Source organism: Cyprinodon variegatus, unplaced genomic scaffold (assembly GCF_000732505.1).
Source record: "Cyprinodon variegatus isolate N-32 unplaced genomic scaffold, C_variegatus-1.0 Scaffold480, whole genome shotgun sequence".
Lineage (NCBI taxonomy): Eukaryota > Metazoa > Chordata > Actinopteri > Cyprinodontiformes > Cyprinodontidae > Cyprinodon > Cyprinodon variegatus.
The window spans coordinates 274,091-289,765 of NW_015150933.1; the positions used below are offsets into that span (position 1 = coordinate 274,091).

Consider the following 15,675-nt stretch of genomic DNA (forward strand, 5'->3'; position numbering starts at 1 on the left):
CCCACTCTTTTTATGTGTGAAGGGGGCGGAGGGGCAGAGATGGAGGGCGGGGCTAGAAAACCAAAGGTATCCCAGGTGATGAGGTGTAGAAGAGCTCTCCTTTCCTCACTGTTACAGGAAACCTAAAATCCACACATGCACACACACTGACAACAGAGCTATCAGTTCTTATGCAGACCAATGAGGGAGTGGGAGGAGGCAGAGAAGAAGGGAAGCGATAAAGAGAGAGAGAGAGAGAGAGAGAGAGAGAGAGAGAGAGAGGTGGGAGGGTGTGTGTAGAAAGGCAGAAAGCTTGAGAGGGAGAGGAAAAAAGAAGAAAAAAAGAGGAGGAGGATGGATGGAAGGAAGGAGCTTCATGATGGGGCCGTGATATTCTCTCCTGAAGGAGGATGCCTTTATCTTTATCATGGCTTTGTCCCGGCTTAGTGCAGCGGCCGGTGCAGCACTCAGCCAGGGAGCAAGAGATGAATCAGCCCCAACAAAGAGCCTTTGAGATGGAAACGCGTGCGTCTGCCTGGAGGGAGGAACGCATCAGGCTTTCCCAGGCAAGCGGCAGCCTGCAGCGCGCTCTGGCTTGAGCGTCAGTCCTTCCTCTGTGCTCTGTGCTGTGTGTGTGTGTGTGTGTGTGTGTGTGAGGGAAGGATGAGAGTGAATGTAAGGGAACAAAAATTGTGCTTCCAATCCTTCCTGAAGGACTGAGGTTCTCTTCTTCGCTGGACAACAAGGTAATTTTTTCTCCTCTAATAGTAATTTACCCCCCACCCTCATGAGGTACCTTTTCTCCCCACAACAAGGAAACGGGGGATAAAGGTAGGAGGAGGGGGAGGGAAAAAGATAGGAAATGAGGGTTAACGTCATTGAGAAGGAGCGAGCTTATGCATGGCAGAAGCATCAGTGGGAGAGAAGGAGATGGAGAGAGGCTGGCTGGCTGCAGAATGCATCCAGCCAGGTGCAGATGGGGATGGAGGAAAAAAAGGAGGACAACTGAGGAGGATTTTTTCTGTATCCAATGATGGATCTCAAAAGAGGAGCCCTCACCTTCTACTCACACCTTCTCCTCAAAACCCCTACAACCTTCTTATCTTTCTGGCTCTGCTCTCAACCTCAAATTCAAGACAAAAAAAAAAGCTGAAATGTTTTGAATGTTTTGATGAATTTCTGAGCATACCAGGCGTAAAGATGAAAGCTTTTCCAAAATGTCTCTTTATGAAACATGGAGCAAACAGGAAGCTGATATGTTATATTCTGTTTGAATTCAGACTGAAAAGCAGCAGTTCTTAGTGCTGCAGAAGGTCGCAGACTCTCTATCAGTGTCTTTATTAGATGCTAAGCGTAGAGCAGAAATCAATCTAAGGCTAAGATGTTTTAAGGAATGCTATGGATTTTAGTGTTAGTCTAGAGCTCCAAGATCCACAGTCCACTCATTCGTCCTGAGAGACTCACAGCCATAACTATTTGGCTGCACAGAAAAGTTTGTACCTCTTGTGCTTTTCACATTTTGTCACATCCCAACCGCAATCATAGATGGATTGGGATCGTCTGTGATAGAACAACATAACGCATTGTTTAATCAGGAAGTTAAATGGGTACATTAAGCGCTTTAACATTTCTGTGAGTGAAAATCGGAAAAGTGTGGCATGCATTTACATTCAGCTTCCCTGAGTAAGACTATTCCCAGAACAATCTTTTGTTACAATAAATGTATTCTGATTACATTTCTATTACATTTGCAGATCTAGAAATAGAAATTTTGAAACAATTGGATTGTGGTCTGGACTTTGACTAGGCCACTCTTAACAGGTCAGTATGCTATGATCCAAACCAAAAGACTTTATTGTAGGTTTTGTTTTTAGGATTGCTGGCTTTTGCTGCAGATTAACTTTCCAATATTGTCCTGACCTTCCTCCTTGTTCTTGCAGAAAGGAATCCCAGATTATGGTGGTAGCATTACACTAATATATAATATTCTACCATCATGTTTCAAGAGCTGTGTGTTTCATGGGGCAGATATTGAGTTTAAGTTGAATTACAGTGTGAACCTTGCTTCATTTATTTAAAAAAAGGTGACACATTGAGACAGATATAAATATGCATAATATTTATCAACAAAGAAGCATTAAAAAGAAAGAAAGTCCATGTAAAGTGCCCTTTATTGGATCTCTGATATCTAATTCAGCTAAATATTTAATATTGGAGTCAATATCAGAGCAAGGCAGCAGATCAGTGCATCTCTACTGCAAAAACAACTTCCTTTTACTCTCTTTTATCAATATCTGTTTTTCTGCAAATGTTCCATTAAGACTAGATCTCTAGCATGCACAACTAGTACTTGTCTTCTAGCAGACAGCCATGAAACTCTGCAGCTTTAGAGCTAAACCAGGCCCCTTGGCTGATTTTGTGATAAATATTCTCCCCACCTAATTTAGTTGGATGTGAGTTTTTTTTTTTGCATCTTGAAATCATGAATTGACATGAGTTCATTAATGTGTTCAAAAGCTGCATAGATTGGTGGCCGATGATCAGATTCAATTTCCTTAATTTTGGGAGATCTGCGATCATTAGACGCTTAAAAGTGAAATAGATATTTTCCACCAATCTTATTAACCTCTGCAAAGATCTGAAAGTCATCCAACTATCAATGTTCAAAACTATGATTTGTATTGAGAGCAGTTATTTCAGAAGTTTTTGTGGTTTCAAAGGAATTGTTTAATGTTTTTTAGTATATATCAGATAATACTGAAATATTGAAGGTTTCTTTGGATCTATAACAACTGACAGTGTCACCTAAAAAGACGCTATATTGGTCAAAATTGGAATCAATATACCAGGGTTTTTAAAGATTGGGAATCGATGATCGGCCAAAAACCTGCACTAAGTGCACCCCTACTTAAAAGCTAACTTTAAAACCTAAAATGGCGTTATACTTCTCTACAGGCATTATCAAAAAAACTGTATGCTGTGTTCCTTGGTTTTCATAATGTAATTTATTCACTAATCTTCTCCCAAAAAAAAGCTCTGAGGCCTTCAAAGAACCGCTGTATTTATACTAAGATTGAATTACAAACAGCTGAATTCTATTTAGAAATTTGGTGTCCTTTAGTTGACCTGAGTTTTAAAAAGTGTTATTAGGATAAATAGGGGAGAGCAAAGCGATGCATATCCTTCAGATTTTTATTTGTAAAAAAAAAAAAATTTGGAAAAATTAAACACATTTATTCCAGTTTACAATTACATTACAGTTTTTGTAGGTTTATTAAGTCAAATCTGGATAAAATTCTGGTTAAAATCCACCACACAGTGTGTGTCAACGCGTATGGATACCTTACCCAGTAAAATGCATTTTCTAAACCTTTACAACCTCACATGTCAACTCATCCGCACATACACCATTCCAAAACATAAGGCAGGCTTTTCTTTGTGACATAGCAATCCAAATGACCCCAGGATTTATTTTTCTCTGCTGATGATGATGAAATTTGATGTAAAAGCTGTGTAGTTGCGCTCAGGTGCCTGATTGATATGCAAGAAGGAAAAGGGAAAAGGGGAGAGAAGGAGACAAAGAAGGCCTGTTGCATGCTTGCATACACAGCCTTGCATCTGCCTCTCTGAGGGTGACATACACCCTGCAACATCCTCTGATTTTGTGTGATGGTTGCATCACCATGTGCGTTTTTACAGTCTTTTCTTTGTAGTTTAAACATCAACAGACAAGCAAAACAGACTCTTGAGCTTAAAGCGGGACACTCACAGGACCGGAAGGGATAGGAAGCGTGCTTGTTTAAGATGGTTTTCTAAAATGTTTCTGTCAGGTTCTTGACGAAAAGCTTTAACAGCCTAACATTGCCACTGGTCATAATACAGCTTGGATAAAAAAAGAATGCCGGGAGTCTAAATAAGCACTTCATGATTTATCTCTCCTCCTTGCGTTGAATTAGCACCTATGTTGTTCAACAGAGGAGGGTGGCAGCCTTGGAGCAGATTGATGCAATGAATCTTAAAAGTTTCCTCAAACCTCATCCTGCTGAAGCCTTTGCTAAAAAAAACCCAAAAAACATGAATCAATGCTTTAAACATCGCCTGCATGTACAGTAAAGCTTGCACCCACTTCCAGTGCATCAATATAATTTATTATTTTTGTTTTTTAGCAAAGGCTTCAGCAGGTTCAGAGTGATCATCCTTCTCTATCAGCACAGCATCAAACCATTAAAACACGAGTGTTGCTATATGTTGTAGTCTAAAAGTTTTAATGTCTACGGAGAACTAAATTAGAGGTGTATTTTAGTTGATCTAAAATAGATCTGACCGACATCTTGCGACAGTTAAAGTGTTGCAATGCAAGCGGCAGCTTTTACCTCCCATTTATGTCACAAATGTTCACTGCAGAGACGAGAAAAAGTGTTTTTTTGTTCAGAGTCTCATAGAGTGGAATCAGTCCCATTATGTCAGATGGCAGAATGATGTATGCACTCTGTGTCGATGCGTCTGTGTTATCCTGAAATCCCCCTTATTGCTATGTTCTGTTTACTGTAGAGGAGCTGATAGAGAAAAATGATTACATAATCCAAAAAAAGCGTTAATGTGAAGATACTTTACTTTACAGGGAGGAAGTTTTCAATCACTGCCCAGACTGTCAGTATTAACAGGAGAATTGTGGTCACTGCGGTGTAGATGTTGTTGAACACAGGGCAGCCCACATGGAGTTGAGTAGAGATGTTAGATTTTATTAAATTATTCCATCATCAGGCCTTCATTTTCAATGTTGGGTCCTTTTAGCCAACAAGCTTTCAGGTTTCCAAGAATGAGAGAGCTCCAACACCTCTTTTAAATTTACTTTAATTTTAGTCGTTTTAATTTGGCCGATCTTAATTTTTTGTCCAAGTATTTAACAACTTTCTGAGAAGAAAGTTGTTAAATAAAAAGTGGGAATAGATTGATAAGACCTTCCCACTCCAACCTCACACTTTAATGTGAAAACTCATTGCGGACTTTCTGCATATGGAACCTTTACACCTTCCTCTTCCTTATCTTTCACGTTTAGATATTCAGTTTTTAACAACAAAGGGTTCCTACTTTTTAGGAAAGTTACCTTGAATTGCAACCAAATATCATCAAAGTTCCCCCTTTTTGTTACCATCTTGCCTTAAGATGTGGTTTCCATAAACTACCAGAATCAAAACTCACCCAGAATGACTAGAGCTGTGACAAAATGAATAATATTTTTGTTAGCAAATAAAAACAGGATAGAGATATTGGATGGAGATTAAATCCAATCAGATTCATGTGCTTTTTTTCCTTCGGTTTCCATAAACAAGGAATGCTCTGCTTATGACAGACATGGGCAATGTGGAGTCAACAAGTCATCTCCATGTCATGTATTGGTTCTACCCAGCCAATTAACCAGGTGAGTCCAATCTGCACAGGTTAATTCACAGTGAAGATTGGACTCACCTGGTTAATTGGCTGGGTAGAACCAATACATGACATGGAGATGACTTGTTGACTCCACATTGCCCATGTCTGGCTTATGATATAGCGAACATCTAGTTTGCACAAATGAAAAACTTCTCGTTGACATTTTGTGGAGATATCAAGTTGTTTTTTAGAGAAATGCAACAAAGAAAGAGACATACAAAAAGCTTGTCAGGTTTTTTTTGGTTTTTTTTGGTGTTATTCATCTTTCTCCTGAATAAACTGCTCAGTTTCCAAATGGGGTCCTCATCAGGTCACATTCTAGAGAGTCAGTCTAAGGGATAACATGGTCATTGAACCAGATACTGATACCTTTGGTTTCCCTTCATCTGGTGCATTTATTACTTCTTTTCATTTACTAGGTTCTTAGATACAGCCAGCATGTTAAGCAGTGACTTCTCGTTTATTCTCACTGTGAATGATATAACTTGCTGTCTGCTGGTCAGCTGTCGAGTTTAGAGCCTGAACAAAAAGCCCAGATCGGATATCCCTAGAGATGTGTGCCATTCTTCAGCATACCGCATATTTCTCATACAACATGGAGCATCAGCCAACTAACATGAAATATTAATGCAGCATTGAGTTAGTTGTTTGTTGTTAACTGGAGTTTATGTCATCACAAGCAATGTCCCTGGCTTTGAAAGCCGTCTCGTGTTTCTAGAGGAGACTTCAAAGAGAAATAAGACGCATAACATAAAGCAGTCCCATTGGTTTGTCCAGTCACGTCCTACGTCCCGTACCTTTTTCACCCTCTCATGAATCTGTGTTACTCAAGAAAGAGATGACCATTGAAGACCTCCTCGCTGCCCCCCTCCTTCAGAGGCAGGCTCATTGCACTCAAAGGGCAAAACGGTCATTGTAATGAAGCTGATAGAAGAGCCCTCAATGCTGCCTTGCACATTCCAAAAACAACCATTTAGGACTTAATTTATGAAATACTGCAGCTGTAACCCTCTGGAGTCTTCATAGCAGCTGGATTATTCTTATAGATGCAAAAAGAGGATTACCTCATCTCCCATCATCACCCACCCTCACTTCACTATTTGACATGAATCCTGCACAAAATAAACACGTGTCTGGTGCCAGAGAAGAGGGGGGATGATCGGTACTAAAATTAGATCACTGAAAAACTGAACCAAAAATACTTATCCCGCAAGCACAGTCACCTGCACAGTTGCTGTATTTCTCTGCATGCATGCCAGCAGGAACAAAAAAAAGTAGAAATCAAGAAAAACGGGGAGGAAAAAAGATATTCAAATGAGCTGTGAGCACTAATGTCAAGTAAATCGAATATCTCTCTTATCTCTCATTCCCCTCCCAGTCGACCACAACTCACGCTGCGGGTGATTTGAACATGAGAGGAAAGAGACGATGCCCCCGCCTCTTCTGTAATGTTGTTTGCAGGAAACATATGGGTTGCATGGTTGAGTTTCTGCCTGGCATTAAAAGGCCAAGCTGCTGTGATGGACGAGGAAGCTCCTTCCATTCTGGCCATGGTTGTGATTCCATGTTCATCTGTTCATCTCCAGATTTGAAATAACAAATTCATTTATAGCAAATAAAGTAGTTTTTATGTTTGTTTTTTTTAATTGTGACAGCGTAGAATTTGAATTCCTAAATGATTTACTGAGAGGTCGCTTCAATATTTTCTTTCGTCATGACGCCAGTCTATTTTTAGAAGTGGAAAAGGACACCCCCACATCATACTGCAGCCAACACTGTGCTTCTCAGTTGGTGTGGTGCCCTCAGGGTTTGTAACAGGGATGTAAAGATGGTAATTAGATCAAACCATATCAGGCCATGCTAATTGAGGATTCATATCACTGTGGGCAGTAGAACTCTCTAACTGACTTCCGCAAAGAGCTTCACAAGGACTTTTGCTTTTTTTCTGTGCTTGATCATCAGAGTTCACATCCTACCACGTTCGCTACAGGGACATTATGATGACTGGATATTCCCATGATGCTTATGCCAGCCAAAATTGTTTAAACAGATGAACATGACTCATTCTTGAAATTTTATCCAAGAAACATAGAAGGTCTACCATTCTTTCCTAAGAGCTTAAGGAAGCAGCAGGGTTGCGGTAGTACCTTAAATAATCCAGGCCTGCTGTCAATTTAACTAGAATGTTAAATGGATGACATTAATGAGCTTAAAGAGGAACAACAACGCAACAAAAAAAATATAAAATCGTATCAATGTATCTAAACCTCTGTAACTCAAGCATATGCAAGTATCTGGGTACATCTGCAAATTTGTGCTTTTACTTTTTTTTTTTTCGTTATTCCTGTTTGGATCAAAAGTTATAAAAATGAAAACATCCTTTGAAAAAACCTGAGTATTTCCAACAGCGTTTTTAGGATGACCTCATCCTCTCCAGGTCTCCATGCCCCTGACAGCAGCCAGCTGAGTACTGTCTCTGCACTTTGATGTCTACAAGACAAGCCACTGAGGCATAGGGTCAAGTCCCAACAGTTTGGGAGAAGATGTGCGCAGAAAGTGAGATTGTGCTCTGTGTATGTTATATATATATATACTTTATCCTGAAGATCAATAGGATACTGTTATCAAAGCTGTCATGAGTTCAGCAGAGCCCGAGAGGTCATAATAAAGCTAGCTGCATGTGATTAAACCTTGTAAATCAATAAGTGAGTGCATCAACTTTTGAAGTAATTATATCGTGCAGCCTATAAATGGGTATATTATTTAAGTTTTTTAAGTATTTTTTACGTATTTTTTTTTTTTCAAATTATTAGACGCTTCAATTATGCCCTATTTGGTTGCAGGTTCAGCTGTCGATAACTCAGTGAGGTGCCATAAAATCTTCTTCCCTTTGTGCTTCTGTATCATCATTTCTGCTGGCAAGGGAAGACTGCGCTCTGCATTTCATTCCAGAATAAATTGTGATTGATCTCCGTTTAAATAAATTCCTGAATGCAAAACTGTGTCAAAGTTAGCTGGGTCAGTGCCAGAATCTTGTATCTGCAGTGCTGATCAGACCTTTACATAAAATTGTCACTGGAAATGTACGGCTGAACTAAATTATCAATCCACACAGCAATGTTTTGCTGTCAATGTGACAGATATTTAACTATTTTGTCATGATGATAAAATTATGTTTGTAAAAGTTAAGGTCTGGCTTTTACATCAGGGAAAACTATAACAACCATTTTGGTGGCAGCATCATGCTGAGCATCCAGTGGCTGGACCTGTGGCTGCCAGTGGTGCTGGCAGCCTTATCACACAAAGTAGGTAGGATAGATTTAAATAATAAATAACCCTTCTAAACTTTAAGATGACAATAAATCAATAGCTTAATGGTTGAAACTTGGACACAGTTTGAGTTTTCCCAAAACACAGACATGAACTGGTTTCTGCTCTGACCCAGTGGGTTAGCAAAAAATAGAAATCAGAGTCAAGTCAAATTTTCTATTGCTTTTTTTCTAGAATTGAGTAGATAAGTGAGACACTTTGCCAATGGAATAAGATAAGTTAGAGTTAAAAGGAATGCAGTTCTCATTTTAAGTGCATAACATCTAATTATCCTATTTTAACATTCTATTTACAGATCATATTATCATATTATTTACCTACTCAAAATTAAAACAAAGATATTTACCCTTAAGAAAGGATTACTGATTTTTAGATCATTTTTCAGTGCATGAAGAAGATTGATTGAACATCCACCTTAATTATGTTTGTTGAATTTGATAGTTGTAAGATGATAGCATCCTGAAAAAAGAGCAGCCCAAATGCAACATTAAAAGTTTAAATGAATATACATACATCTCGATAAGTGAAAGAAAATAACCTTCAGGAGTTGTTTAAGTGGTCTTACTCTTGACAAACCTTGTAACTGGTAAACCAAGCTTAAGATGAACTGAAACAGTTTCTGAAGAAATGGTTTGAAATGTATATTTATAAAATTAGCTTTTTTTTGTGCAAAACTTGCTTGCTAGAAATATGTTTTCTTTCCAGACAGGAAATAAGAAAAAAAAACGTCCATACATGTTTTCCCTTTCCTAAAAACTGCTTTTGCAGTGCAGTTTTGCTGCTGGTTAATGGAAAAAGAAGCCACAATGCAGCGTTAAAAACATGTTTATAGGTCTGTATATGATCTGTTCCTCAACTGTTCTTTTCCAACAACATAATGTCTCTGCCAGACATTCGGGTCTTTCCCAGCAGCACGTTACGTACATAAGGAGATAGTGAAATGTTTATGCAACACTTAGCAAATTAGTTGAGTGATTGAATTACCCTTGGAGAGGGACACCACCCTCCAAGTACCCCTTCCCTGCAGTGAAGCAGAGCTTAGCACATGTGACTGCTTATCCTGACCTCATTGTGATGCGGCCGGGTGAGTGGCATGGGTTGGTTACCAGCACATCTAACAGGCATCGTTTAGAGCCATGCTGGTGTCAGCGATGGAGGTGGAGGGAGGAAAGGCTGTCAAGCGTGATTGCCTGCTGGGTCACAGGGGGGTGCAAAACTCATTTTCTCAGCTCCCACCACTTCACAGTGCATTATGGGAGATTATCAGATAAACTCAGGGCACCTTGAAGGTCCCTGTTTGTACCACATTATTGCTGGTTAAATTCTACTTGGACACAGATATGCATTTCAATGTCCAGATCATGTAGATGCATGGTTATTGTGATGGCATGTTTCTGGTATTAATTACAGTTCTTGTTAGCTTTTTAACATTTTATAGTTTTATATGGTGGTTGTAGACAGACAGACTTGGACTTGGCTTCAGTAAATGGTAAAATGGTAAATGGCCTGTACTTATATAGCGCCTTTTTTCAAGTCAGGAGACTTGACCAAAGCGCTTTACACTACATTCAGTCATTCACCCATTCACTCACACACTGATGATGGCAAGCTACATTGTAGCCACAGCTGCCCTGGGGCTCACTGACAGAAGTGGAGCTGCCGTACACTGGCGCCACCGGGCCCTCTGACCACCATCAGTAGATAATGCAGGTGAAGTGTCTTGCCCAAGGTAACAACGACTTGAAACATCAATCCTTCGATTTCAGGGCAAACTCCTACATCCGACGCCACTGTCGCCCTTTAGTAAACCCAGCGTATTAACTCAGATGCAGGCCACTGCAGTTTTAAGAATAAAAAGCAGATAATAAATGTCAATATAATGTTCTAAAAAAAAAAAAAGAATTTGGGGTTTTAGTATAATCATCAAAATATTTCTGTATATAGTTACTCATATAATATATAGACTTAATTTCTTTTGTTGAGTTTTAAAATATGGAAATATAAATTCTATTCATGGTTACTTAGGTGCATGTACTGCTAATTTTTCCCCCCAGCATTTTATTGTCTTTACACTGTCACAAGTGTCACAACTAAATGATTTCTCTGCATTCAACCAATCCCCTTGGGGAGCAGTAGGCTGCCATTGTGCAGCACCCAGGGAGCAGTTAAGGGTCTGTGCTCAGTCCGTTGGAGTAGGGCTCGAAACTCAGAACCTCGCCCTAACCAATAGGCCACCACTCCCCAAAGCATGCATTAGCGTACAGGGTCTTGCCTAAAGACCCACACTGGCAGCTCATTCCTCCCAGCTGGGATACAAACACAGGCTACCTGTTTGCAGGATGGGTGACTTACCACTTGAGCTATCCAGCTGCTATATTTGAATATAAATTATGAGAAAATTATTAGGGATGGCCTAATCTGATATTTATATAGAAAATTGGTCCCATATCAGCCAAAAAATGAATACTGGAGTATATATTGCCCTGCCTCTAAAAGCTCATAGAAACATTTTTGCTTAGAACTGCTTTTGTTTAAAGATTATTTTTGGTAAATAAGAAATGGGTCATTGTTTCTCACACCTGATGTTAAGTATTTTTCTCTGAGAAATATCACTTAATCAAGCCATTTCTATCATTCTATCATTATCGGTCAATATCAGTATTGATTAATATACAATGCTGCAACATCTGTATTGTATAAAAAATGAAATGGTTGTTTTGCAACACCCCTGAAAATTATTCTTTTTCAAAATCACAAGAAAAAGTTTCTCATGTAGAGAAGGGATTCTGAAGATTGAATTTTCCTGCAGGACACTTTCTTGCATCACTGGCTGGGACGTCCTCTACAATATGATTTGCATAAAATAGCATTGAAATTAACATAGAACTGAAGCAGGAGCCATTATCTCATAATACAGAAACTCTGCTAAGAAAATAAGCTGTAATATAATTGAATTACTTCCCTCCATTTAGAAATAAGGTAAAGCTGAACAGAAAGTAAACCTGAGTTAATAGCTCAGAATGTCTAACCAAAGATGAACTGGCTAACGTACTGCAATCAAGAGCAACAAAAGCTATTAATTAAGATAAGACTTATAGAAGAGTTTAAAGATATCCTTGTGTGTGGCCTCCTGTGTGCGCTGACAGCCTGTGGGCGATGGCCAGCATGGCCGCGTGCTCGTCTGTAAAAGGGCAGCGAGAATGAATGAGCCCTAATTGACCAGATATCCTTCATTAAACATGTGCTAACAAATCCATCTACTCTCCCTCGAGCCGTTTTCACTCTGAGAAGCTTGTGACAGCCTTTAAGGCAAAGGAAATGTAGGATATTCACATGTCTCAGATGCAAGACATTTACAGAAGAGCTTCAATTGTAGCCATTTGAATATACGTCCATGTGGTGGAGATTTTATTTGAATAAACTTGAGCAGAAGGTAGATAATAAAGGGCCATGGACACATGTTTAAACATACAGGCAAAAAAAGATTTGTTTATATTCAAAGGACAAAATTACAGTTATTTAACAATGTGCTGTATGCAATAAGAGTGTAGATTCTTCAAACTGCCTGCTCCTGTTTCTTCAGGGACATACTGAAGCAGGAAGGCAGCCTTTCTATTGGACCTCAGGATGTTTCGCAAGAAGAAAAAGAAGAGGCCAGAGATATCAGCTCCAAAAAACTTTGAGCACCGTGTTCATACTTCGTTTGATGCCAAACGCGGCTGCTTCGTGGGCCTGCCGACACAATGGCAAAGCCTGATAGAAAACCTGCGGCGGCCCAGACCTATGGTGGACCCTTCCCGGATCACAGAGGTGGAGCTGAGGCCAAAGAAGGTATGCCACAACAACTTATTATGTTAATATCTGTATCACCTCACAAGGGTAGTTTCTGTGCTGCAGAGGGAATCTGCTGTCTCAGGCAATCCCATAATACTCTGATGACAATGTGGAATGACTAACTCCCCCCCTGCTTCCTTATCTATCACAAGGCTGTTAATGACCCTGCTGTGTACACTGGCTGCACAATGCTAAAATCCTCACGGGGGACAAAAGATTTATTACCACATGTAGACAATTAATAACTGTGTAAAGTGTTCTGCCAAAGATGTCAAGCAAATAAAAAAGGAATAAAAAGTGCAGGTACAGCAAAGGAAATGCTTGTGAAACATCTAAACTGCAAATCTCAGGATTTCTACACCTCACAAAATATACAAGTTGATACTTTTATGGGCCTCTGGAAAAGTAAAAAGCACTGAGATGTGGTGGAGATCAGAACTGTGCAACATAAGAACCTCTGCGTCAGCATTTAGGTCAGAATGATAGTTTTTACCTTCACCGTCAATATCTGAGCAAGACTCCTTTAAACACAGAAACCCCAAAGCATGACAAATTACAGCAGTTTGTCACATTCCTACCAGAGACTTTGAGTATATATATATATATATATATATATATATATATATATATATATATATATTTCTTTAATAGCCCAACACAAAGTAGTGGATAATTGTGAAGAGAGAGGAAAGATGAGAATAAGGTTTTCAAGCTTTTTACCAAATACAATCAGACATTTTTTTTTTGTGCATTTAGAAATGGAAATGTAATACTGTGACAAGTTATTTTCTTTTTTGTAACAATTGGCACATTCATTCTAATTCATATGTTCCATTTATTTGAAGAATATGGACTGTAACTAGGGCTGCAACTAATTATTATTTTGCCAATCAATTAATCTGTAGATTATTTTTTTAGATTAATCCATTAATATCCTATAGCAAAGGGTTCCTTACATAAGACTTTTTGCGAAATTAAACCGGGTGAAACTAAAATGCTTAGTTTTGGAGTTCTGTATAGAGCATATTGATAGATGAACACGTTTTTTTAATCTTAAATGAAAATGTTTCCATATTTTTTTTTTTACAATATTGGTAGAATTATTGTTGCTCTGTCAGGAAAAGGCAGGTTGAAGTCTCTACTCTCCAGTTAACAATTAATTGATTAGTAAATTAGTAATTATTTCAATAATTAAGCATGATAAATCTGGTTATTTGTTTCAGCCCTAACTGAAACCTACTTGGTTCAATGGGAAAAAGTTATTCTTGTTCCATTTAAAACCTTATAAAAATTTTGTAATTATTTTCCAGGCTGATTCAAGTCATCAATGTTGTTTCTAATCTGAAGTTATTTTTTCAAATCAAGAGATGATGAACTGCTTTTTAAGATTTCCTGCCTACTTCATATTATTAGACACGCTGCAGTCAGGTTAGATTTAAAGAAAAACACTGAAAAGGTGTTACACGTTTAATTAAAGGTTTAACCTGGGCATATTATATATTCAGTTTGAACCAGGTTACATTTGATAACTATTTGTCATCAGTAAATAAGATTATCATTTAATTTTTATTTTTTTTTTTTGCAAAGCATTGCATGTTTCAACTGTATCATAAAACCTCAAGTCTTTTGCAGTCGCTAACTTGTTTTCTTGCAGTATTGTCATGTGTTTAGCTTTGTCCATCTTCTAAGTTATTCCCACACCAAGATACTGCCACCACCATGTGTGTAGATAGCAGTGGGAAGTTATGCCACATACAGTATTTTTGCATGAAATTCAGAAAGAGATCTAATAAGAACAACTTTTTCAATACATACCATGTTTCTGTAGCCTCCATGGGTTATTCATACTATGAATTTATCTTCTTATGTTTTTTTTGTTTTTGTTTTTTTTTTGTTTTTTAATAGCTTCCTTCTTTCCTCTCTTCCACTAACAGTACTCCACTAATGATGTCCTATCGAAATGTTTTCCCCTTCTGACCCATCAGGCTAAGAAGCTCTAGTCTCTTAGCCATGGCTGCCATTGTACAGACTAGATATATATCTATATATAAAGACATTTATGTTGCCTTTCCCTTCAGCTTTTTGGTTTTATGCAACTTTAGTTGTTTAATATCATAAAAAAAAAAACTTCTGAACATACTTCTGAAAATTAGTAAAATGACTAAATATTAACATTACTTTTGCAAACTCTGTAAGAAGGGGAAAAAAAGAAATAATGAGTAGTGCATCTGTTTTAATAGGAAAAGAGCAAATTCAACCAGGCCATTATCAACAGCCACCGTTTACTATGATAGAGATGCTACAGAAGGTGAGATGTGGACTGACCTCCACCCCCTCGGTGTGAATATAATAGCTTTGAGCCAGTGAAACAGGAGAGGCTGTTGACTGACTGTAAACTGAACATGACTCTCTGAGTCTGACTAATAAGCCACCATGCACTCGCTGCACGCACTTTTCCGGAAAAGCATCTTAGTTTTGATGATATTATGTTGGGGCAAGTTTAGGCTCTGTGCAAGACTGCCTTGCTGCTCATACCTCTTAAAGATCTGATGAAACATGAATCTGTCATTTATAGCAACACCGAGCCATGCAAAATAAGTTGGAACTGGTTCATATTTTCTCTTGATGTTACAAAAAGCTTCCAGAATGAAGACGATGGACTATTTTCTGAAGAATCTCTTGTTATTTATAATGTTAACTAAAGTCCATCTAATCTCAGCATAAATCCAAATTTTGTGTCGGACATTAGTGAACAAGGAGCATCCTGAAGGCCGAAGGACACAGCCGATAGGTCAGGGAGAGAATTGTTTAGAAGTTTAAAGCAAGGTGAGGTTAAGAATCAATATTACAAGCTTTGAATATCTCAGTGATAAATTTAAACTTTTGAGGACACCTGAACTGACAGCTCGGCTAGCAGAGCGTTAACCAGAGAGCATACTAATCTTAGATGGAAGTATCTACTGACAGGACAGATATGAATTTGCACTCTCCAAATATGCACTTTATGAATAAGCAGGGAGAATAATGCACCTTGTTAAAGAAAAGCCAGGAAAAGTTCTGCTTTACATTTTGAGGAAGCATGTAAGAGTCACAGAAAAC

The 15,675-nt window shown here is 38.4% G+C and overlaps 1 protein-coding gene across 2 annotated transcripts in view; it reads left to right on the plus strand.

Annotated features, from left to right (window-relative positions):
• The first annotated feature begins 269 nt into the window (after positions 1–269).
• Positions 270–15,675, plus strand: part of pak6 (p21 protein (Cdc42/Rac)-activated kinase 6) — a 28,940-nt gene continuing 13,534 nt past the window's right edge. Inside the window, exons 1-2 of one of the 2 annotated variants that reach the window (XM_015389946.1) lie at positions 270–725; positions 12,326–12,573. In XM_015389946.1, the coding sequence (XP_015245432.1) occupies positions 12,370–12,573 (204 nt within the window). In that variant the 5' untranslated portion in view covers positions 270–725; positions 12,326–12,369. Of the gene's footprint in view, positions 726–12,325; positions 12,574–15,675 lie in introns of those variants that run through there. The other variant, XM_015389947.1, reaches the window with a different exon arrangement.